At 50.8% G+C, this 21583-nt stretch overlaps 1 protein-coding gene across 2 annotated transcripts in view; it reads left to right on the top strand.

Moving 5' to 3' along the window:
* LOC101636163 (von Willebrand factor) overlaps positions 1 to 21583 on the top strand; it is a 104412-nt gene that overhangs the window by 70601 nt on the left and 12228 nt on the right. For both annotated transcript variants that reach the window (XM_012732432.1, XM_012732433.1), the window contains 12 exons: positions 1067 to 1202; positions 3919 to 5294; positions 7300 to 7416; positions 7508 to 7648; positions 7938 to 8081; positions 9161 to 9325; positions 10176 to 10219; positions 10534 to 10711; positions 14864 to 15084; positions 16028 to 16217; positions 16385 to 16723; positions 18609 to 18808. In XM_012732432.1, the coding sequence (XP_012587886.1) occupies positions 1067 to 1202; positions 3919 to 5294; positions 7300 to 7416; positions 7508 to 7648; positions 7938 to 8081; positions 9161 to 9325; positions 10176 to 10219; positions 10534 to 10711; positions 14864 to 15084; positions 16028 to 16217; positions 16385 to 16723; positions 18609 to 18808 (3251 nt within the window). The remainder of the gene's footprint in view (positions 1 to 1066; positions 1203 to 3918; positions 5295 to 7299; positions 7417 to 7507; positions 7649 to 7937; positions 8082 to 9160; positions 9326 to 10175; positions 10220 to 10533; positions 10712 to 14863; positions 15085 to 16027; positions 16218 to 16384; positions 16724 to 18608; positions 18809 to 21583) is intronic.

Raw genomic sequence — 21583 nt, 5'->3', positions numbered from 1 at the left:
CTCTCAGCCGCGCCCCCGGGGCCCTGTCTCCAGCCCTGAACCCCCGGCCTCTGTTTCTCTGTGTCCTTTCGTCCAAGCCAGGCCGGCCAGGGCTATCAAGTCGAGCGCCTGTAGGATGCTGCCCTGTGCCTCTGCGAGGGCTTATGATCAAAAACAACACTTCCTTATCTTTTAATTTTTTTAAATTTATCTTTATTTTTTTACAATGAAGCTGTAGTGGTTCACCATTGGCTTAAAGTGCTGTATTAGTCTCAGGGTTTCAGCTTCCGGTTTCTCTATGAGGATAAGCCTCATGGCAGCCACCACCAAAGTTCTAGAGAGTTCTAGCACTTTTCCTGAAGTGAATGGGTTCCCTCCCCCTCTCTTCACGTTCTCACCCCTATGGTAACCATATTTTTCAGTCTGGGCTATTTTTCTTGGGCTATTTTTCTTGTGATTTATTCATTCTTTTGCATTGGTTCTTTGTATTCCACACATGAGCGAACCATTGGGCAATTGTTTTTCACTTTCTGACTCATTTCTACCCATGTTGTCATGAAGGCAAGCATTCACCTTTTTAACAGCTGAGTAGTATTCCACCACGTGGCTCACATCTTCCTTATCCAGTTATCCCTTGACGAACTTTTTCAGTTGTTCCCATGTCTTGGCTTGGTGAATAATTCTTGAGCAGTACTTTCTGATAGAACTTTCTGCTATAGTGGGAAAATTCTCTTGAAACATGGCTCATGTGTCTGACAAGTTGGACTCTCATTTTAGCTCATGTTACTAACTTTAAATGTAACAAGCCACATGTGCTTAGTGACTCCCATGTTGGACTGCACAGATCTCCCAAGTTGCCAAATATATTTTCCAGTGGGGTGAAGAGACCCTCAGAGATAACATTTGTCCTGAGGCTTGAGGGCTATGTGGTAGGGTGAGGGAACCCACCCTCCAATTCTGCAAAGGGATAAATCGAGGCCCATAGAAGGAAGGTTGTTCCCTAAAGGATGGGATGGCCCAGGGGAGAAAAGGTGAGTTCTCCTTGTGGGAAAGGTGAGAGTTTTGGCTTTTAATGTTTACCGTGCAGGGAAGATACTGGATGAACTTATGCAGACCTGTGTGGATCCTGATGACTGTCCCGTGTGTGAGGTGGCCGGCCAGCGCTTGGCCTCAGGAAAGAGGATCACCTTGAACCCCGGGCATGCTAAGAGCTGCCAGATTTGGTAAAGACCTTTCTGGGTTGTTTGAAGTGAAGTTTCTCATGAGCTTCTCTGGGGCCTGCTCAGAGGTGTAGGTTCTGGGAAAAAAATGTCCTCGCTGTGTGAGTTGGGAGGTAGTAAGTGGGTTTTGTTTCTCTTGCTTTCCTCGTTCTCAGGACAGTTAGGTCACTTCTCCAGGAAATATTTCACAGGAGGTTTTGAATGTTTAACCTCTGCTGAAGGACTGTTACTGTTCCTGGAGGTCCCATTGAGTCTGATGGGAGTTGGTGAAATTCCTTTTTACTGGAACTGGGGATGAAGGGGAGGAGAGTGAGGTGGAGCCCCTGACTCCTCGCTAACACATCGACACCCTGCTATGATGCACCTTAGGGCCACGGATGAGGCTTTCAAATTGGGAAGGGTTTGTTCATTCTTTTGCATTGGTTATTTGTATTCCACACATGAGAAAAACCACCAGGTAATTGTCTTTCACTATTCTGTTTTATTTCCACCCATGTCACAGAGGGAAGCTTTCACCTTTTTAATAGCTGAGTAGTATTCCTGTGTGTGTGTGTGTGTGTGTGTGTGTGTGTGTGTGTGTTCGTTCGTCTTACATTTCCTTATCCAGCCATGGCTGCATCCCAGGTGCTTGGCGGAAGCAAGGCTGTGGAGAGGTGAAGCATCCCCGGGGTGCATGATGAGCCTCCTGAAGCCCTGCTCCTAAGTGGGGAATGTGGGTTCAGAGGTTATTTGGCCTGCTCCCTGCTGCAGCCTTCGGGAACTTAATCTTGCCAGGGAAGGGGCTGTAGCCACAGCTGCCAGAGTCAGATCCCACCGCCAACATCTGTACAAACAAGAGTGAACACTTCCTTGGGGTGAGTTTTCTACCAAAAGCAGGAAACTAGAAAGCATGTCACCTATGCGCTGTTAACCTAGGATGGGAGCAATAAATCATGGGGACATTAGGATGTGAGGAAATAGGAATCAACTTCCCGGGGAGCTCTGCCTGCCCACCCTCCCCGTGCTGCAGAGGAGACTGAGGAGGAAGGACGAGTGAGTCCAGGCTGGCCTGAGTTCCGAGCTGCAGGGACTGGCTCGCTCTGTCCTCACCTCCTGCCTCCATGGGCACCAGGGGAGGGGCCACACCAGGGCACGTGCCTGACTCTGGCGGGGTAGACAGGAGTTCCAGAGACCCCTGGGCCCAGGGTGCGGCTGTGGGCTTTGTGGGGGAGGCTGAAGGCAAGCTGCTGCACACCACGATGGCATAGCGGAAGGTCCTAGACTGGGCAGGTCTTCACGCCAGGGCAGCCCAGGGTCTGGCGTGCTACTGGCAAGATGTTGGGGGAAGGGCAACCTCCCCAGAAGGTACTGGAAACTTGTCCTGGAAAGTAGGAATCCGTTGGGGGGTCTGGGGATGGGCAGGCAACTGCTCTGGCTCTGGACAGGTGTATCGAGCGTGCTCACAGACATGAGTGTGGCCCGGTCTGTCCCTGACACGTGTCCAGGTGTGCGCCTTGTGTCATGGCAGCAATGCGTGAACCAGTTGCTGTCTTTTCTCAAGACACATTGGAGAACTGCTAGTCTATGCCTGAGTGCTTTGTTCTGCTGGACAAAGCTGGGGATTAAAAAACATAATTATATTATTGAGGTGACGCTGGTTTACCACACTGTATATGATTTAGGGGCATGGTTCGCCTCTCTGCAAATGCTGTCCTGCCCCACGCTTTCCACCAGAGCCCCAGTGACGCACCACCAAGCACCAGGAGCTTCTCCCTGTTCTCTTTCCCCCGACCTCCCCAGCGGCTTCATTTCTGTAGTCAGATTTCTAAGGTTTGTTTGGCTTTAGTTTCGTCTTTGTTTCTTTAGAGTCCACATATGAGTGAAAGCATCTGGTATTTGTCTTTCTCCTAACTAATTTCACTTGGCTTAAATCTCTGCCAGTCCAGCCACATTGCTGTAATTTACAAGCATTCATCTTTTTATTTTTTATAACTGAATATCCATAGTGTGTATATTCTACAACTTCCTGATCCACTCCTCTGTCCTTGGGCACATAGGCTGTTTCTATAACTTGGCTGCTGTCAATAGTGCCACAGAAAACATAGCAGTGCATAGACCCTTCCAGTGAGTTCATTCATATTCTTCAGGTAGACACCTGGCAGTGGGATTGCTGGATTAGGGAGAGATTCTCTAATGATTTTATTACAAAACAATACCCAAAATGTTTTCACTCAATGTTTCCTTTCTTCCTACATATTAAACATGGCCTAGAATTCAGAGAGCTTGAACTCTGTTATAATAAATATTGTAAGGCATTTACTTTCAGTAGTACATTTACAAGGCCTGTTTGACATCAGCAATTTAGAGCAGTATTTGTCTTTGGAGATACTTGGAAGAAGGTTTGGATTATAATGAAATATTTATGTTGTTGGAGATGTCCGTTAAAAAGAAATCAGCCTTGAATATTGTATGCATGGCCTAGAAATAAGTTTTTTTTTTGGGTTAAAGCTTTGGCTTCTAAAATCAAGGGAAGCCTTTGCTCTGTGTGTGTGTGGTGTGTGTGTGTATGGGTGTGTGTGTGAGGGCCTGGTTTGAAGACATGTTTAAAAATGATGTCTCATTTGTGTGGGGAGTGAACTTTGGGGCCCTGGTGTTTGGGGATATAGGCGATAGCTCTGAATACGAAGGAGAAGTGCTCAAAGATGGTCCTTAACCAGTGCCTTACCCCCTCCCACTGCAGTTACTGCGACGGGACCAACCTCACCTGTGAAGCCTGTGGGGACCCCGGGGGGCTGGTGGTGCCCCCCACGGAAGTGCCCAACAGCCTTAGCACCCCCTACGTGGAGGACACCCCCGAACCTCCCCTGCACGACTTCTACTGCAGCAAGCTGCTGGACCTGGTCTTCTTGCTGGACGGCTCCTCCAAGCTGTCAGAGGCTGAGTTCGAGGAGCTGAAGGTCTTTGTGGTAGACATGATGGAACGCCTGCACATCTCCCAGAAGCGGATCCGCGTGGCCGTGGTGGAGTACCACGATGGCTCCCACGCCTACATCGACCTCAGGGACCGCAAGCGGCCCTCGGAGCTGCGGCGCATCACCAGACAGGTGAAGTACGCTGGCAGTGAGGTGGCCTCCACCAGCGAGGTCTTGAAGTACACGCTGTTCCAAATCTTCAACAAGGTCGACCGCCCCGAAGCCTCCCGCATCGCCCTGCTCCTCACGGCCAGCAAAGAGACCCCCAGCATGGCCCGGAACTTGCCCCGCTACATCCAGGGCTTGAAGAAGAAAAAGGTCATCGTGATCCCCGTGGGCATCGGGCCCCACGTCAACCTCAGGCAGATCAGGTTCATCGAGAAGCAGGCGCCCGAGAACAAGGCCTTTGTGTTCAGCAGCGTGGGGGAGCTGCAGCAGCGGAGGGACGAGATCATCAGCTACCTCTGCGACCTGGCCCCCGAAGCTCCTGCCCCTACCCAGCCCCCGCCCATAGCACAGGTCACTGTGGGGCCACTCCTGGGGGTTTCCTCCCCAGGACCCAAGAGGAAATCCATGCTCTTGGACGTGGTGTTTCTTCTGGAAGGATCGGACAACATTGGCGAGGTCAACTTCAACAGGAGCAGGGAGTTCATGGAGGAGGTGATTGAGCGGATGGATGTGGGCCAGGACGGCATCCATGTCACCGTGCTGCAGTACTCGTACACGGTGACAGCCGAGTACACCTTCCGCGAGCCCCAGTCCAAGGGGGAGGTCATGCAGCAGGTGCGGGAGATCCGCTACCGTGGCGGCAACAGGACCAACACCGGACGGGCCCTGCAGTACCTGTCTGAGCACAGCTTCTTGGCCAGCCAGGGGGATCGGGAGGAAGCACCAAACCTGGTCTACATGGTCACGGGAAACCCCACCTCCGATGAGATCAGGCGGATGCCGGGGGACATCCAGGTGGTGCCCATAGGGGTGGGACCGCAGGCCGACATGCAGGAGCTGGAGAGGATCGGCTGGCCCAACGCCCCCATTTTCATCCACGACTTTGAGGTGCTTCCTAGGGAGGCTCCGGATCTGGTGCTGCAGGGATGCTGCTCTGGGGAGGGACTGCGGATCCCCACCCTCTCCCCTGCCCCAGGTAAGCAGGGACCTTGCTCAGGTGAGGGCCTGTGAGGGCCTGTGAGGGCCGAGGGACAGTCCTCGGCTCCTGGCCCTGCCTTCTGCTGCTCGCTGAGGCTTTGATCCAGCCCGGCCTTCAGCCTGTCTGTGTTTTTTTACCTCTCAGCCAGGAAGGTGCTCCTGGGATGCTTTCCTTGTAGTGTGCTCGAAAATTCCATTGTTCGAATTTAAATACTACCACGGAGATGGAGTAAAAGCACAAGTCTTGCCTTTTATCACACATCACCATGTGGTCACCCGAGGTCACTGTGAGGTGACCTCTTTGGATTTGGTGGCTGTCAGCTCCCTTTGATCACTCTCCGTGGCTGAAATTGTTCTGAGTTGCTGGCATTCTTTGCGGTCAGGCCATGATGTCAGATGCGAGAGAGCAGGTTGGGTCCCCAGATTCTGGAGCCAAGCTGCCTAAATCTTATCTGTGATACCCAGTACCTGGCTATTTTGGGGAAAATATTTTTGGTAATGATTTTTGGCAAGTACCTCTACATCATTCTCCTTCTCTGCGGCAATCATGCTTAGAATAGTACATAGCAAGTATTCAAAAAGCCCTCACCACCACTGCTATTAAAACTGCATTACCTTTTATTATTTTTATTATTTATTTATTTTTAAGATTTATTTATTTGCATACAGAGCTGGGGTACAGGCCAGAGGAGCAGGGGCGGTGAGAGGCTTCTCCAGAGACAGAGTGGGGAGCAGAACAGGCAGATCAACGAAGTACACTGCTGAGGGGAGTAGCGGGCGGGTCAGGAGAGGTCTGCCACGCCATGTGGGTCACCCGGGGCAGGCGGGAATCAAACTCATGCGGAAGCGGCTTTCACCTCTCAGTGCTGTGCTTTAACCCGCTGCGCCACCAGGGAGGGCCTGCATTACCATTTAAATGGATGCTACTGTCCAATCAATTCCTGGTTTTTGAATATTTTTAAGAATAACTAGCCTGCTTTTAGTGTCCCTTGACCTTCACATTAATCAGTGCCCCTGTTTCTGTGTTTGGCTTTAATCAAAGCCACAGACTTATTTCAGTTCCTTTGAACAGATTTTCAGTTCTGCTGAGAACTGTAATAGCATCATCTTATCAGTTCTCAGGGTAAGATTTGTTCCTTCATTGTGATCGTGACTATACCCCAACATTGACATGGGCACAGGCATTTAGGATCGGAATATTTTCTGGCACCTTACAACACCTCATAACACCCAAGAACACAACAGCTAATTTTCTAGGGCTGTGCTGTGATTACGTGTTCCCCGCTACCCCAAATTAGAGCATTCCTCGGAAACCTTCCACAATGTGAGTGAAGGAGCAATTACTATCATTTTCAAGGAGAAAATGAATATACCCACCCCCAAAACAACCTACCAGATCTTCCCAGAAAACACCTAAAATCAAAAACAGCACTAACGAACAGTAAATGCAGCAACGGTGTGATAATTGCTGAGCCTGGTTCCTGGGGAAGGAGCTGGGGCCCCTTGCTCTGCTCCGTCTGCCTTTGAAACGGCTGCCGCAGTACCAGCGCTGAATTGGTTTTGATTTTCACCTTTTGTAAAAGCCAACGTCCTTTGCAGATTCCTTTTAGCTACCAAAAACAGGGGCTAATTTCATAAAAGCAAGGTGGCATGACGTGAACTTTTGGAAAGTGGGTCTGCACGTCTTGCACCCTCTCACTGTTCCGCTGTTCCAAACTCAATTCGGAGGGAGCTGCAGCTTCCCGTTCCTGGGGGCAGGGATGGCTTTTACTTTCCTCTGTGGGCGTATAATCGCCTTTGGAGAGTGTGGTGGTCTCCCTGGTGCCTCCAAACCAGGTGGATTGATGGTCTCGGGGCTCCCTCTCCCCGCCCCCTCCTGGCCCAGGGCTGGCATCAAGTGGGACCCACCTTGATCCCCTCCTCCTGGTGCTGTGCAGCTGGGGTCTGCTGCCATGGCCTGGGCCGGGCCTGGCCACACACGCTCACCCTCTGCTGTCCTGCAGACTGCAGCCAGCCCCTGGATGTGATCCTCCTCCTGGACGGCTCCTCTGGCTTTCCAGCTTCTTACTTTGATGAAATGAAGAATTTCGCCAAGGCTTTCATTTCCAAAGCCAACCTAGGTGAGGGATGTGCCTGAAGGGGCAGGTGGGAAGGAGGCCCTGGGGGGCTTCCCTCACCCCAAGTGTGTTTCCCACGTGTCCTGTCGCCCAGGGCCCCAGCTCATGCAGGTGTCGGTGCTGCAGTATGGAAGCGTCACCACTGTTGACGTGCCGTGGAGCATGGCCCAGGACAGAGCCCACCTGCTGAGCCTCGTGGACCTCATGCAGCGAGAGGGAGGCCCCAGCCAAGTCGGTAATGTGCGCTGTGGGCTGGGGCAGGGCCGCGTCTGGCCCTAAATCTCGCCTAGCGAGACCAAGTGACCTTGACCTTAGTTTCTTCTTGCTCTTTGGCCTGAAGAAAAGAGCACTTCAGCTCTTCCGGGTCTCTTCCAGCGGTCCCCAGACGTGGGCCCCTCCTAGTGTCTGGATCATTCAGTTCCAACGACCTAACGATCCCCAGGAAGTAGGCTGCTCTTTTTCCAGGAACTGGCTTCAGAAACACCGTCTCCTGCCACTGAGTCTGTCTTGTGGTTTGCTGTCAGGGGATGCTTTGGGCTTTGCCTTGCAATACCTGACTTCGGAAGTCCACGGTGCCAGGCCCGGGGCCTCTAAGGCAGTGGTTGTCATGGTCACAGATGTCTCCACGGATTCTGTGGATGTGGCAGCAGAGGCGGCCACAGCCAACCGTAAGTGTGCACTGCCTGCCCCTCCCGGACAGCTGGGGGGCTGGTGGGGAGGTGAGTGGGGTGACTCTCAGAAACACGACCTGGGTACATCCATCCTCTTGCTCCATTTTGCTTTTTTAAAAATTTTAAAAAAGATTTATTTTACTTATGCATACAGAACTGGGGTACAGAGGTGCAGGGGTGGTGAGAGGATTCACCAGAGACAGCAGGGAGCAGAACAGGCAGATGGAAGAAGTCCACTGCTGAGGGGATGTTCTATTTCAGAAATAGAACATTTATTACACGAAGAGGGACGAGGTGGAGGACAGAGGGATGGCCACGAGGTTTGCCACCTCAGGTTTGCAGGGGTGGGGGGCGCGGGGGCGGATTGGGCAGGGGAACAGGGTCCATTTGGCCTCCACACTTGTAGTCGCAAGGGGTGCCAGGGCCCATGCCCTTGGAGTGGTGGCTGGTGGGGCAGGGGCTCCCCCCTCTGCCCCTTCCCAACTTAAATAGGCATAAATAAGAAGCGTCCAGACTCTCAGGCCACCAGGGGCTGCCCAGCCCAGCCCCCTTCCTGCAGCCTAACACTAGTGCCGGTCGTTGGTCGGCAGGCCAAGGCAGGAAGAGGCTGCCAGGAAGGCGGGTGGGTCAGGACCGGGTGGGTCTGGGGCGCCATGGGGGTCAGCTCTCTGGCTGGGGATCGGACTCATGCTGTAGTGGCTGCGATAGCTCCATAGTGCTGGGCTTTATCCTGTTGCGGAACCAGGGAGGACCCCATTTTGCTTTTTATCAGCACTGACTCACCTTTGAAATCTAGATAGTTATTTATGTATTTGCTGTCTCTGCCACCTCCACAAGGAGCTGGTCTGCCTGACTCATTGTTGGCTCACTGTTGGGGCTTAGAACAGTTCCCGACATGGAGCAGGAGCTACTGACATTTGTTGACTGACTGAATGGTTTCCTCAGAGGGTGGGTGCAAGTGATAGTCAGGAAAACACCACGCTCCGTACACACACATCCTACCCCTTCAGGCCAGCCTGTTTCAGCCCACCCGACCGAAGCAAACTGACATAGACCCTGTTTTGTTCTGTTTCAAGGAGTGGCAGTGTACCCCATTGGAATTGGGGATCGGTATGACACAGCCCAGTTGAGGATCCTGGCGGGCCCCGAGGCCAGCTACAACGTGGTGATGCTCCCGCGGATTGAAGACCTCCCTACCATGGTCACCCTGGACAGCTCCTTTCTCCACAAATTGTGCTCTGGTGAGTTTTGTCAGATTTATCTTACTTTCTCAAAAAACAAAACCCAAAACAAAACCCACTCTAGACACTCAAGACTGCTCATCACAAGATTTGACTTCGATTGAAGACTGTTGGCTAGACCTGGACCTTTGAGATTCTGCCCATGGAAGATTCGTCCCTCAGACTCTCAGGGAAGTTCTCTGTGTAGCCTTCCTTCCATTCCAACTGTCCACTCAAACGTTAGCAGGAGGAACATGCTTCATGCTTAGCTGTGGAGAGGGAAGTGGAAGACAGAAATGGGTGCTCCTGATACTCACAAGTCCTGGTCTCCCCAGGGCCCTGCATCACACTCAGTGTGGCTATAAAAAGCTTTAAAAATGCAACACCTGAGGATTTAATCAAAGGGCTCTGGTTTAAGTTGACTTAAGGTTTCCTAATGTAATTAGTTGTGAGTCAAAATCTATTAGAGTCATTGCTCTTTCTTGTGAGATGGTAGCTCTCCTGACCAGAATCATCAAGATCCTTTCTGAATTTTCAGGATCTTGCCACATTTCTTCCCTTCCCTCCCCCTCCCCCCCCCGCCTGGCACTGCTGTACATCTGGAAGAAGAAAGGGACAGTAGGAACTGTTGTTATTGCCATATTATCACAGCTGTCCTCCTCCTCCTCATTATTAATAACCACAAAACAAGACACAGAAGGACCACCCCTAGTCTGGCAGACCTACATCCTCACTGTCAAACTCACTCCACTTAGGTTCTCTGCAGAGTTAAGCCAGCTTCTAGGACTAACAAGGTGGCCCAAGCAGACTGGGAATGGCTCCGGGTCCCGGCTGATGGTGGGAACTGAATTCTCACTTGTGTCTGTTTCAGGGTTCATCAGAGTTTGCTTGGATGAAGATGGGAATGAGAAGAGGGTAAGTTCCTTTCTGCTGACTTTGAAAGAAAGCTCAGAAATGCATATTTGCAAACCTTGCTCTCCTGGTTTACTTTTCCTCCTTTGCTTCTGGTGGGCTCCCTCTTGCCATTATATCCTGTTTTGGGGGGAAGACTTCCTGCAAACCTTTTGCTCTTTAACTGGTCTCACAGACATCCTGTCTCCTTGCCGTTCAGGCTGATGTCCAAGTCCCAGTCTGTATGTCCTCGGAGGTGCTCAGTTACCTGGTAGATGGGCTTAGAATTGGAGGGACTGATCCAGTTCCCGGTTTGAATCTGGTTCTTTCTTCTGCAGCCTGGGGATGTCTGGACCTTGCCGGATCAGTGCCACACAGTGACTTGCCTGCCAAATGGCCAGACCTTGCTGAAGAGTCATCGGGTCAACTGTGATCGGGGACCGAGGCCTTCATGCCCCAACAGCCAGTCCCCTGTCAGGGTGGAAGAGACCTGTGGCTGCCGCTGGACCTGCCCCTGTGAGTCCCACATGTCCATGTCCAGCGGGTCTTCCTGCTCTCTGGGCGTTCCTGTCCAGGGCTGGTAGTCTCTGGTGTGTTTCTACCACATTTTCTTTCTCCATTTATCCGTCGATGGACATCATTGATGATTACTGCTGCATTTGCATCTCTCCTTTGCAAAAATGTCCTTCGCCCATTTTGAAGATAGGTTATTTAAACCATTTTTTTTGGGGCTATTGAATTTTAAGATTTCCTCATATATTTTGGATATTGACCCCTTTCAAATATATATTTTACAAATCCTCTTTTCCCACTGAGCATAGAACTGAAGCATCCAGAGAGCACAGGGTGCAGAGAGCTCAATAGAGCTCTATGGTGCAGGGGTGTGGGCTCCTTGGTGGGGGTGGCGTGGGGGTGCTACCAGCCCTGAAAGGGGAGATCTTCTACTTCCAAACTGCTTACAACGATGCAAACCAACACTATCACAAAACAAAGCTTATTAAAAAATAGACAAGTACTCTTTTTCCATTCCATAGGTTTTCCACATTTTATTTGCTGCACTGAAACATTTTAGTTTGATGCTGTCCACTTTGGCTTTTGTTGCTTGGCTTTGGTGTCATATCCAAGATCATTGCCAAGACCAATGTTTTGAAACTTTTCTTCTATAAAACTCTTCAAGGAGTTTTATAGAACTCCTTTTTTGTTTTTTAAATAGTTCCAGGTCTTACATTTAAGTCTTTAATCCATTTTGAGCTGGTTTATGTATGTGATGTAAGGGTCCAGTTCCATCTTTTTGCACATGGGTGCCTGGTTTCCCAGCAGCATTTATTAGAAAGATTAGCCTTTTCCTCTTGTGGCCTCTTGACACTCTTGTTGAAGAACTCTTGACCACTGATAGGCTTATTTCTAAGCCCTCTGCTCTGTTCCACTGGGCTATAGTGCTTTCAGTCACGTGCTTTCAGTCACGTGCTTTCTCAGGATTATTTTTGACACTATCATAATGGGGTTGGGTCTTTCCTTTTCGAGGGTTCCTTGTTCCTGTATAGAAACACAACTGACTTTGGTACATTGATTCTGTGTGTGTATCCATGGTTGTTCAAGAACTTGTCCATTCCCATGATTTGCGAATTGTTTCTCTTTCATTCCATTGTGGTCAGACAAGACCCTTGGTATGTTTTCAGTATTTGTGAATTTGCTTAAAGCTTGTCTTACGACCTAACCTTTTCTAGTCCAGAGGATGCTCCATATGTACTTGAGAAGAATGTTTAGGCCCATTTGGCTTCTAGTGTTGTTCATATCTTCTGTGTCTATCATCTCTCTGCAAGTTCTAGCCACTCACAGCTCTGGGCTGCGGAAATCGCCAGTGATTATTATGTTGTTATATGTTTTGCCGTCTGTGTTTCCCTAAAGTTCTGTCAGTTGCTTCATCCATACGGGTGCCTGATGTTAGGTACCTATATACTTGTTATGTCTTTCTGATGAATTGGCCCTAGGAAATCCACCACCTGGTCTTTGTCAGGGACAGTTTCTGAGATTTAATACATCAGACAGATTCTACTAAGGTGACTGTCATGTAGTGGGTAACAGATCTCTGGGGGCTCTACTTTCCACTTGCATGTTGCACTTCGAGTGCTTTTATTTTAAATACTGCATTTACCTGGTTTAGATAGATCGATGTTACAGCATTTTTTCAACAAAAAGTTTAAAGAAGTTTCTTCTTTACAGTTGGTTGGTTAGGAGAATTTATAGAGCATATGATTGTCAGATTTTTGAGGTTTAGTAAAAGTTCCTGTGGAACCATTTGGGGCTGGTGTTTGAATTTTTTGCTTGTTTGTTGTAGAGACAGTTCCGTGCTAACTTTTTAAATCATCCCATGGAAAATTGGTATGCTAAGTTTTTTATTGCAATGAAGTCAATTTTGGTGATCTTTATTTCTTTACAAATTTATACATTTCACCTTGATTTCAGGTGATATTTATAAATGGTCTACTTCACTTTTCAGTGACCTGTTTTCACCCATATGTCAGTTTTAATTGATCCAACCTAATTTTTTTTTTAAAGATTTATTTATTCGTACAGAACTGGGGTACAGGCCAGAGATGCAGAGGGTGAGAGGATTCACCAGAGACAGAGCGGGAAGCAGAACAGGCAGATCTACGAAGTACACTGCTGAGGGGAGCAGTGGGCGGGTCAGGAGAGGTCTGCCTCGCCATGTGGTCGCCTCCAGGGCAGGCGGGAATCGAACTCATGCGGAAGTGGCTTAGTTTCTTAGTGCAGTGCTTTAACCCGCTGCGCCACCAGGGAGGGCCGATCCAACCTAATTTTTTTAAGTGCTGATCAGGGACTGTTATGTTAATGAATGTGGTTCATTGAAATTGAGCACAAAACCGAGTATAGAGTAGTAGTGTTTTGGGAGGTGAGTTGGAGATCAGGGGCTTCAACGTCTATATACTTACAGCCCAGAATCCTTTTTTTTTTTTTTTTTAAGATTTATTTATTTATTCATACAGAACTGGGGTACAGGCCAGAGATGTGGAGGGTGAGAGGATTCACCAGGGACAGAGTGGGGAGCAGAACAGGACAGAGTGGGGAGCAGAACAGGCAGATCGACAAAGTGCACTGCTGAGGGGAGTAGCGGGCGGTCAGGAGAGGTCTGCCACGCCTTGTGGTCACCTCCGGGGCAGGCGGGGATCTAACTCATGCGGAATGGCTTAAGTTTCTTAGTGCAGTGCTTTAACCTGCTGCGCCACCAGGGAGGGCCCAGAATCCTTCTTAATACCACCAACAACTGTACTGGATTTCCTCTGACACTGGCTTGCTGATGAGATTTGTGGGCCCATCTCTTAGCCATGCACGCATGTGTCCCCACTGTTAGGCAGGCATTTTATTTACATCGCTGCTGATTCTCACGATAACCCGTAACCGAAAGCGTAGCTATCACAAAGCCATTAGGCAGAGGAAGTAAGAGAGAATCTCAGGAGCTTTGTAATTCATCCAGGGTCACAGAGTAAGCACATGGTGCTGCGGAAGCCAGTTCTGAGTTTCCGGCTCTGACTCCCGTTCCACTGTGCCAGCTTATCTCAGGATGGCCAGAACCATTCCCACTAACGTGCCGATTGTGAGTTTAAACCATCTCTTTCCCTTGTGACTTACTGTGTTATCATAGAGTGGGACAGAGTGTCGGAGGCATTCAGGACTGTCACTCAGAAATGGTGAGTGCCCAGGGATTCAGGGCCACACGTGGGATTGTTCCTGGGCGGGCGCTCAGCTCTGACTGAGGGCTCACCCAGACCCAGTGTGGCCGGGGCTGTGCTCCCCTGACATGCAGGGTGCTTGTGCAGGTGGAGACTGCCCAGGCTTGGGGGAGAGATCGGGGACATTGCTGGGACCTCACTGACCCATGGAGTTTGCCTCTCAGCTCTTGCGGCTTGGTTCACTCTGCCATGGCTGGGCTCTGCTTTGCTGGGAAAGCCCGTCTCCAGCTTCATTTGGTCCCAGATTAGCTTCCAGGTCATGTGTCAGTGTGGAGTGAGCAGAGTTTACTAAGTTTGCTTATGTAGGTGCCAGGTGGCCGTGCTCCCAAATGGTGTTTTAGTAGGAACCTTTAGTAGGAATGGTGTTTTAGCTGGTTATGTGCATGAACTAGAGGCAAATGAGCGTGTGTGTGGAGACCCAACCATTTTTTTTTTTTGGCTTTGGAAATAGTTCTCTCGCACCGTGTCTTAGGGGATCAGGTCCACACGGCCACTTGTACTAGCTGAAAGGTCACGCGTGTCTCTAGTGAACTTTCTTTGCAAAGATATCCTGAGCTCACATCTTGCTCAGGATATCCTTGTGATATCGCTCCTTGTGATTCCACCAAGTCCTAACTAACGGCCCTGAAACTTATTTATTTCCTGGCCCCAAGCATCCCTGTTGAAGAGATCATTTGCTTTGCACTTGTAAAGATCTAGAAGTTGGTTCTCTAATTTTCCGTGTTTTTATGTAATACGCATCCTGCTGAGCCTTTCTTAGGAAAAGAAGCCCTTCTCGGAATGCATTTGTAAGCTGGAGAAAGGAGGCCCTTAGCTCATGTGTCACTCTCCAGTCTGCCTGCCCCTGGGGGCAGCCTCTGCACATGTGGGCATTTGGGTGCCGTCACACTCAGCCTTTGCCTCACTCCCCACCCAGGTGTGTGTGCAGGCAGCTCCACGCGGCACGTCGTGACCTTTGACGGACAGCATTTCAAGCTGACCGGCAGCTGCTTGTACGTCCTATTCCAAGACAAGGAGCAGGACCTGGAGGTGATTCTCCACAATGGTGTCTGCAGCTCTGGGGCGAGGCAGGCCTGCATGAAATCCATCGAGCTGAAACACAATGGCCTCTCACTAGAGCTCCACAGTGACATGGAGGTATGTGGCGCGCTGCGGATCCCGGCACACAGAACTTGGGGATGGCAGGGCTCTGGTGGCATGTTTTTAGCTGGTGCTTCTGGAAGGGATGCAGCCCACCTTCCAGGCAAGACATTGCCTCTCTCTTGTTCTGGTGATGATATCCTGGGCCCAGGTTTGGAAGAAAAGACCAAATTTAGAGCATTAAAGTGCGTTTGGTGCTAACTTCTGGGACTAATAGAACACTGGGTGTTTGCCCAGCAGGTACTGTGGACCCACTGCCCAAGGCCGGTGAGCTTCCCAAAGGAGACTAACAGGGCCTGCATTTGGGCCTTGGAAAACACTTAAGGTCAAAACAATTTGTACAGCTCCAAAGTTAAAAAGAAAAATCGCTGCAAAACTGATACCAATCAGCTGGACTCGTTTCCAAAAGGCTCCATTATGCCAGCGTCTTTCCATGTTTGTTTAGAAATCCTACCTGTCTCATGATGTGAAAACAATTTATAGGTCAGATATTCTCATTTTGCAAGAATCCCTGAATATGTGGGAGATCGATAGCTGGCCACACATGAGTTATTTAGAGTTAGATTTTAAAATGGGATTGATAAAAAACCCTTCCATAATTTTTACAGCAACAATTGTCCTCATCTTGGGCTTGACTACATTTGATATGATGCTGGTGATGGGCGGGGGGCCCTCTGCAGACAGGCTGTTGACCAGAAACAAACAGCAAGAATTCCCAGCCTCCTGTGCGACGCTCCTGGAGCCCCTGCACGTGGGCTGCTCTGGTCATTCAGCCCCACGGGTGCCCACGACGCAGGATCACTGCTGTCTCCTGCTCTCAGCTCCAGCTGCGTAGCTGTCTGCCCTCACAGCCTCCTAGCAGACTGTCTTGTCTTATCTTAGACGAGCTGCTGACAAATGCCAGGCTTTCTGGCATCCACTGATGAACTGGTTTTGGCAGGTGGCAGTGAACGGGAGACTGGTCTCTGTTCCTTACGTTGGTGGCGACATGGAAGCCAGTGTCTACGGCGCCATCATGCATGAGGTCAGGTTCCACCGCCTGGGCCACATCTTCACGTTCACACCCCAGAACAATGAGTTCCAGCTGCAGCTTAGCCCCAAGGCTGCCTCACAGACTTTCGGTCTCTGTGGTGAGAATGTTTTTCCTACTCTCTCTTTTGCATTTATAAACCCTTCTTGCTCTGCTCTCAGGACCCTGCGGGCTCACATTCCGGGGTGGGGTAGTGAGGGTCAGATCCTCCGACATCCACGCGTGGACACCCGTGGCCGCCAACCTGGCCTCTCCGTGTTTTTCTAGGGACCTGCGATGAGAATGGGGCCAATGATTTCATGCTGAGGGACGGCACGGTCACCTCAGATTGGAAGGCGCTCATCCAGGACTGGGCCGTGCGGCGGCCAGGGCAGCCGTGCCAGCCCGTGCCTGAGGAGCAGTGCCCTGCCTCCAGCAGCTCCCCTTGCCAGGTCCTCCTCTCGGCTCTGTTTGCCCAGTGCCACCAGGTCCTTGCCCCGGCCACGTTTTATGCCATCTGCCAGGACAGCTGCCATCGTGAGCAAGTGTGTGAGGCGATCGCCTCCTACGCCCACCTCTGTCGGACGGGCGGGGTCTGTGTAGACTGGAGGACCGCTGACTTCTGCCGTGAGTCCCCGTACATCCCCTGGACGTTGTGATGATCATGATGTGTGGGCCTGCTTGCCGTCTCTGGGGTTCAGTTTCTTTGTCTTGCTAATGAAGATCAAAATGCCTGCATTTCCCATTACCCCGGCTTCAGAGCAGATAAGAGAATATACAGTTTCTGTGTAAACCAGTTGTACTCCTTTTGGCTAGGAGTTCCACCGTTCAGAAAAGTGGAATTGCAATGCCCTGGACACACAGGCATCCACAGAGTGCAGAGAGTGGTCACGTTGAATCCGAGCTCTTGAGGTTTCCCAGGGCAGGCCACGCTGAGACCTCAGCAGACTGTTGTCTTTGGAAAGCCCATAAGCCTCTTTTCTTTTTTTTTTTAAAGATTTATTTATTTATTCAGACAGAACTAGGGTACAGGCCAGAGATGCAGGGGCAATGAGAGGATTCACCAGAGACAGAGTGGGGAGCAGAACAGGCAGATCAACGAAGTACACTGCTGAGGGGAGCAGCAGGTGGTTCAGGAGAGCCTGCAGCACCATGTGGGTCACCTCCAGGGAGGGTGGGGATCAAACTCATGCAGAAGTGGCTTTAGCTTCTTAGTGCTGTGCTTTAACCCTCTGCGCCACCAGGGAGGGCCTCCATAAGCCTTTTAATTACAAATAGCAGAGGTTGCTACTCTGCTATTCCTTCCCTCTCAAGGTCGGCGTCTCTATTTGGAGACTTGGCATTTATTTAGCTTTTAGCAGGAAGGGGCCACCGAGGGAATCATCTCAGACTCCTGTCTTCAAAGGGTGCTTGTATGGAAAGAACTGTAGAAAATGATCCCTGATATTTTTTTTGGAGGCAAGTTTATATACACATCTGTACATGCAAGAGTTGTAGAGTTTGTAATCCCGATGCTGTTGGTTTGAACCCGGGGTTGGGGGGCTGCGTCATTTCAGGCCCAGCTCAGCTTGTCACTGGCTGTTGTCCTCATATTTCTGGACATCAGTTTTGTACCTGAAGAGACAGTGGAGCAGACAAGCCCTCGGTTGCTTTGAGCTGAGATCTCCTGAGTCACGGTGATGGTTCGGCCTGCCTTCAGTCTGTCAGCTTCAGGGTTATGATGGCTCCTTCTCCACTTGCTAATTTCTTTGCCGTCTGGCTATTTATTGTGCTTTGGAGGAAAATCACGGATGCTCTCAATCCTTGGAGACCTTCTTTGCCACCTGCCTTGCGGCCCTGAGGACACGAGAAAGGGCTTGGGCAGGGGCAGAGGATGGGGGTGGTGGTCAGTGGTAGCCTCATCGGTTCAGAGCTGTGGATTCCTTATTTAAGTTTTTGTTTTTAAAGCATTGAGTATGCCTGTGTTCAGAAGAAAGAGCCACAAAGCTTAGGGGCACCCAAGTTCCTGTCATTAGTTAGGATTAAACCAGGCAACAGGTAACTGAGAAATAACTGTCACACAGCTGACACGGGCAGGTGGCATCAGCTGTCACGACAAACAGATTTTGTTCTTTGCTCCTGCCCCAACTGGGCTGTGGTTTTCCCTCAGGCTGAAGATGAAGGGCTGGTTATCACACTCACCACCCTCAGGTTCCAAACAGCAGGGTGAGGAAGGAGGGAGGAGACAGAGTGGGTGACAGCTGTCTCCTTAAGAGTCTGCACTTGCTGTTACAGTTCACTGGCCAGAACTTAGTCCCGCGGCTTCTTCACTGCAGGGAAGTTGGGAAATGTAGACTTTGTTCTCGACGACCACGTACCCAGCCGGGAGGTCTGTGCTATGCAAGGTGGAGAGAACGAGAATGGGTGGAGACTATCCATCTCTGTGCCAGCGATCCACCGTCTTGAGGCAGCCATGCCTCAGTTTCCCTCGAGGGCTTGGGCCCATGAGCGTGACCTCCTTCTCCGTCTGCAGCTATGGCGTGCCCGCCCTCGCTGGTGTACAGCCACTGTGAGCGTGCCTGTCCCCGCCACTGCGAGCGCAACGCCAGCACCTGTGGGGACCCCCCCTCCGAAGGCTGCTTCTGCCCCCCGAACCAGGTCATGCTGGATGGCAGCTGTGTCCCCGAGGAGGCCTGCACCCAGTGTGTCGGGGAGGATGGCGTGCGGCACCAGGTAGGAGCTGTGGCCTCTCGCCTCCCATGGGCCCCTTCTCTCTACTCGGGAGGGCGGGTTGTCCACTGTGATCGTGACTTCCATGGGTGGCAGCGGTTGCTGATCCTTCAGGAGGCCGCTGGACAACAGGGAGGCTGATGATACATGGTTTTGGCGTTAGATCTGGGTTCAGATCCCCACGTCTGTGTGCATTAGCTATGTGATCAAACACTGAACAGCACATTGCTAAGACTACCTGTATAGGGCTATTGTTGTTTTAAGATTTATTTATTTATACATACAGAAAATGTATGGGATACAAGCCAGAGGTGCAGGGACAGTGAGAGGCTTCACCAGAGACAGAGTGGGGAGCAGAACAGGCAAATGGATGAAGTGTATTGCTGAGGGCAGCAGCGGGCAGGTCAGGAGAGGTCTGCCGCGCCATGTGGGTCACCTCCGGGGCGGGGATCGAACTCGCGCTGAAGCGGCTGTGGCTCGCTTGCAGTGCTGCGTCCTAAGTCCTGACCCATTGCGCCACCAGGGAGGGCCCGCTCTTGTTTTTTAGTCACTCTGGTCACGTAAGGGGAATGCGATAGGAAGCCAGGAGGGAGTGGGAAGAGAATGCTTTGCATGGTGCCGCTCCCATTATGAAGCTGTATCATTGAATTAGCTGTGTGCAGCTACCCAGAGGGGTGGACAGAGGAGCATATTTGGCATAGGAGGTGGTGTTTTGTGATCGGGCTGCAGCACCAAGCACCTTCCTCAGTAAATGGGCTGGGAGTGGTGTCTCCCCACTGGCTGGGCATGGTGACTACGGCAGCCACCAACCTGGGGGACGATGACAGTAAGAATTCTAGTACCTGCACTGTTGGTCTCTGACCCTGTGAGCCAGAAAGTGGACCACTTCACCTGGTTCTTCCAGAAGCTCCTTAGAGTCCTTGACATGTCCCACTGAAAAGATAGGGAAACAGCCCTGATGGCATGAGGCGATCAAATGCTTTCCTCGTCTGACTCCACATCACCCCGTCAGTCTCATCAGATCTGCGAGCTGAACTGTGAGCTCGGCGGTGTCCATGTAAACTGGGTGTCAGGCAGTTGCTTGGATGACACCGGCTTATCCCAGGAGGTCCCATTTATTCTTACTGTGGAATAGATAAACCAAGAGGGAATCTGGTCAACTCTTGCCACTGTAGTTCAACTTTACCAAGTGACAGAACTGCCTGCACCAGAATATTCTCCAAAGGAGTCGACAAAACCTCTCATTGCTCCCCTGCTTTGCACAACCCCCAGGCTCCCGCTGGGCCCGGAAGTTCTGTACGCCGTACCCGGGGTGCTGGGACTCGGTGGTTCTTCTGGACTGGCTGGTAGTGGTGGTTGTCCCCAGAGCGTGGCGGACCTGGGCTCCCCCTGCCCCCTGGGCATCCCGAGATGAGAAACACAGACGCCCATCTGCAGGGCCTGTGGGTCCGGCGTGTCAGCTGTCTGCAGGGTTCTGAAACAGGACGCTTGTGAATTTCACCTTGGGGTCTCCACCCTTCTGCTCCCACTCTTGTCTCTGGCCCTAGTCCCCCTTTTCATCGCTCCCCTGGTCTTCTGTCCTATGCACTAGAATGCGAGTCTGTATAAAGGATGCTTCCATTTCTCCAGTGACCTCCAGTTAACCCGCCTTCTTATAAGAGCCGGAGAGCTTAGGTTTCCGTGATGCTTCTGAACAACTTCTTCCCGGGGCCCAGCTGCTTCTTCCTGTTCTCGAGGCCCACGCCTGTCCCTCGCTGTCCCCAGGGTCCTTCTCTCGTGGGCACCTGTACCCCACACCGTCACTGTCCTCACCGCTCCCGGTCCTTTGTGTCGTTCTTCTGACACAGAAACAACCTGATGTGAATGTATTTCAAAATCAAGCGACATAAAATTAACCAAACACTCCTGAAGGGAAGCCGGTTTTCATTATTTCAGAAAATAGAATTTAAATGGATGAAAACAAATATCTCATGCAGCCACCTGCACAGACAGCTTTTACTTTCAAAGCAGAGAAAGCACAAAAATCTAATACAAAGAACATGGCCACACATTTTTAACCTAAAAGTAAAACCTAGAAAACTTTTCTTCAGGGAAATAAACCAGGGTATAAATCTCTTGTGGAAACTTCGGAAGGGCAAAATATTTACCAGTTTCCATAGCTCTTGTTTATTTTACAGAATACAGTTGAAGGATATGAGCCTTTGTCAAGGCTCAGAAGGAATCCAGAGCCCAGCATAGGCGGGTGCTTGGGGGAAGGGGGGTGGGGTGGGGGGAGGACAGGTCCCTTTCTGGGGAGCTTCAGCTCCCCACAGTTACCAGGCCCCCCACCCAGGGCTGACCCAGGAGCTTCTGAGGCTCTGCTGGTGTTCAGTAGCCGGCTCAGGGCTTATATTTCATCTGCATGCAAACTTGCCTGTGTCCCTGTCCTGACCTTGGGCTTTGAAGACTGCAGTGCTCCTTTGCCCTATTTTCTGCTGGCTGTTCTTTTGTTATCTTTATTTAACCCTTAACTCCAGCTCTCACACCTTTCTCCAGTCACCCCCACCAGCCCCTAACCTGGAGGGGGAGCTTGGAGTTGGCTTGTTCTGTGCAGGAGCGCCACCTGCTGGCCCTTCTTCACACAACACAGCCAAAAGGCAGCTGCAGAGCTGGGTGCTGGGGCGTTTTAGCAGCTTTTAGCCTTAGAGACAGAAAGGGCTTTTCAGCCGCCATGGTTTCTGTCACCTGCCTTGGTCAGTGGGTCTCATTAAATTTTTCTCTTAAGAAAATAAAAAACCC

The sequence above is a fragment of the Condylura cristata genome, unplaced genomic scaffold (genome assembly GCF_000260355.1).
Source record: "Condylura cristata isolate star-nosed mole 26May11 unplaced genomic scaffold, ConCri1.0 scaffold00034, whole genome shotgun sequence".
In the NCBI taxonomy this organism is placed as follows: Eukaryota; Metazoa; Chordata; class Mammalia; order Eulipotyphla; family Talpidae; genus Condylura; species Condylura cristata.
The sequence above is the reverse complement of the archived record's forward strand: the minus strand, read 5'-3'. Positions and strand labels throughout refer to the sequence as shown.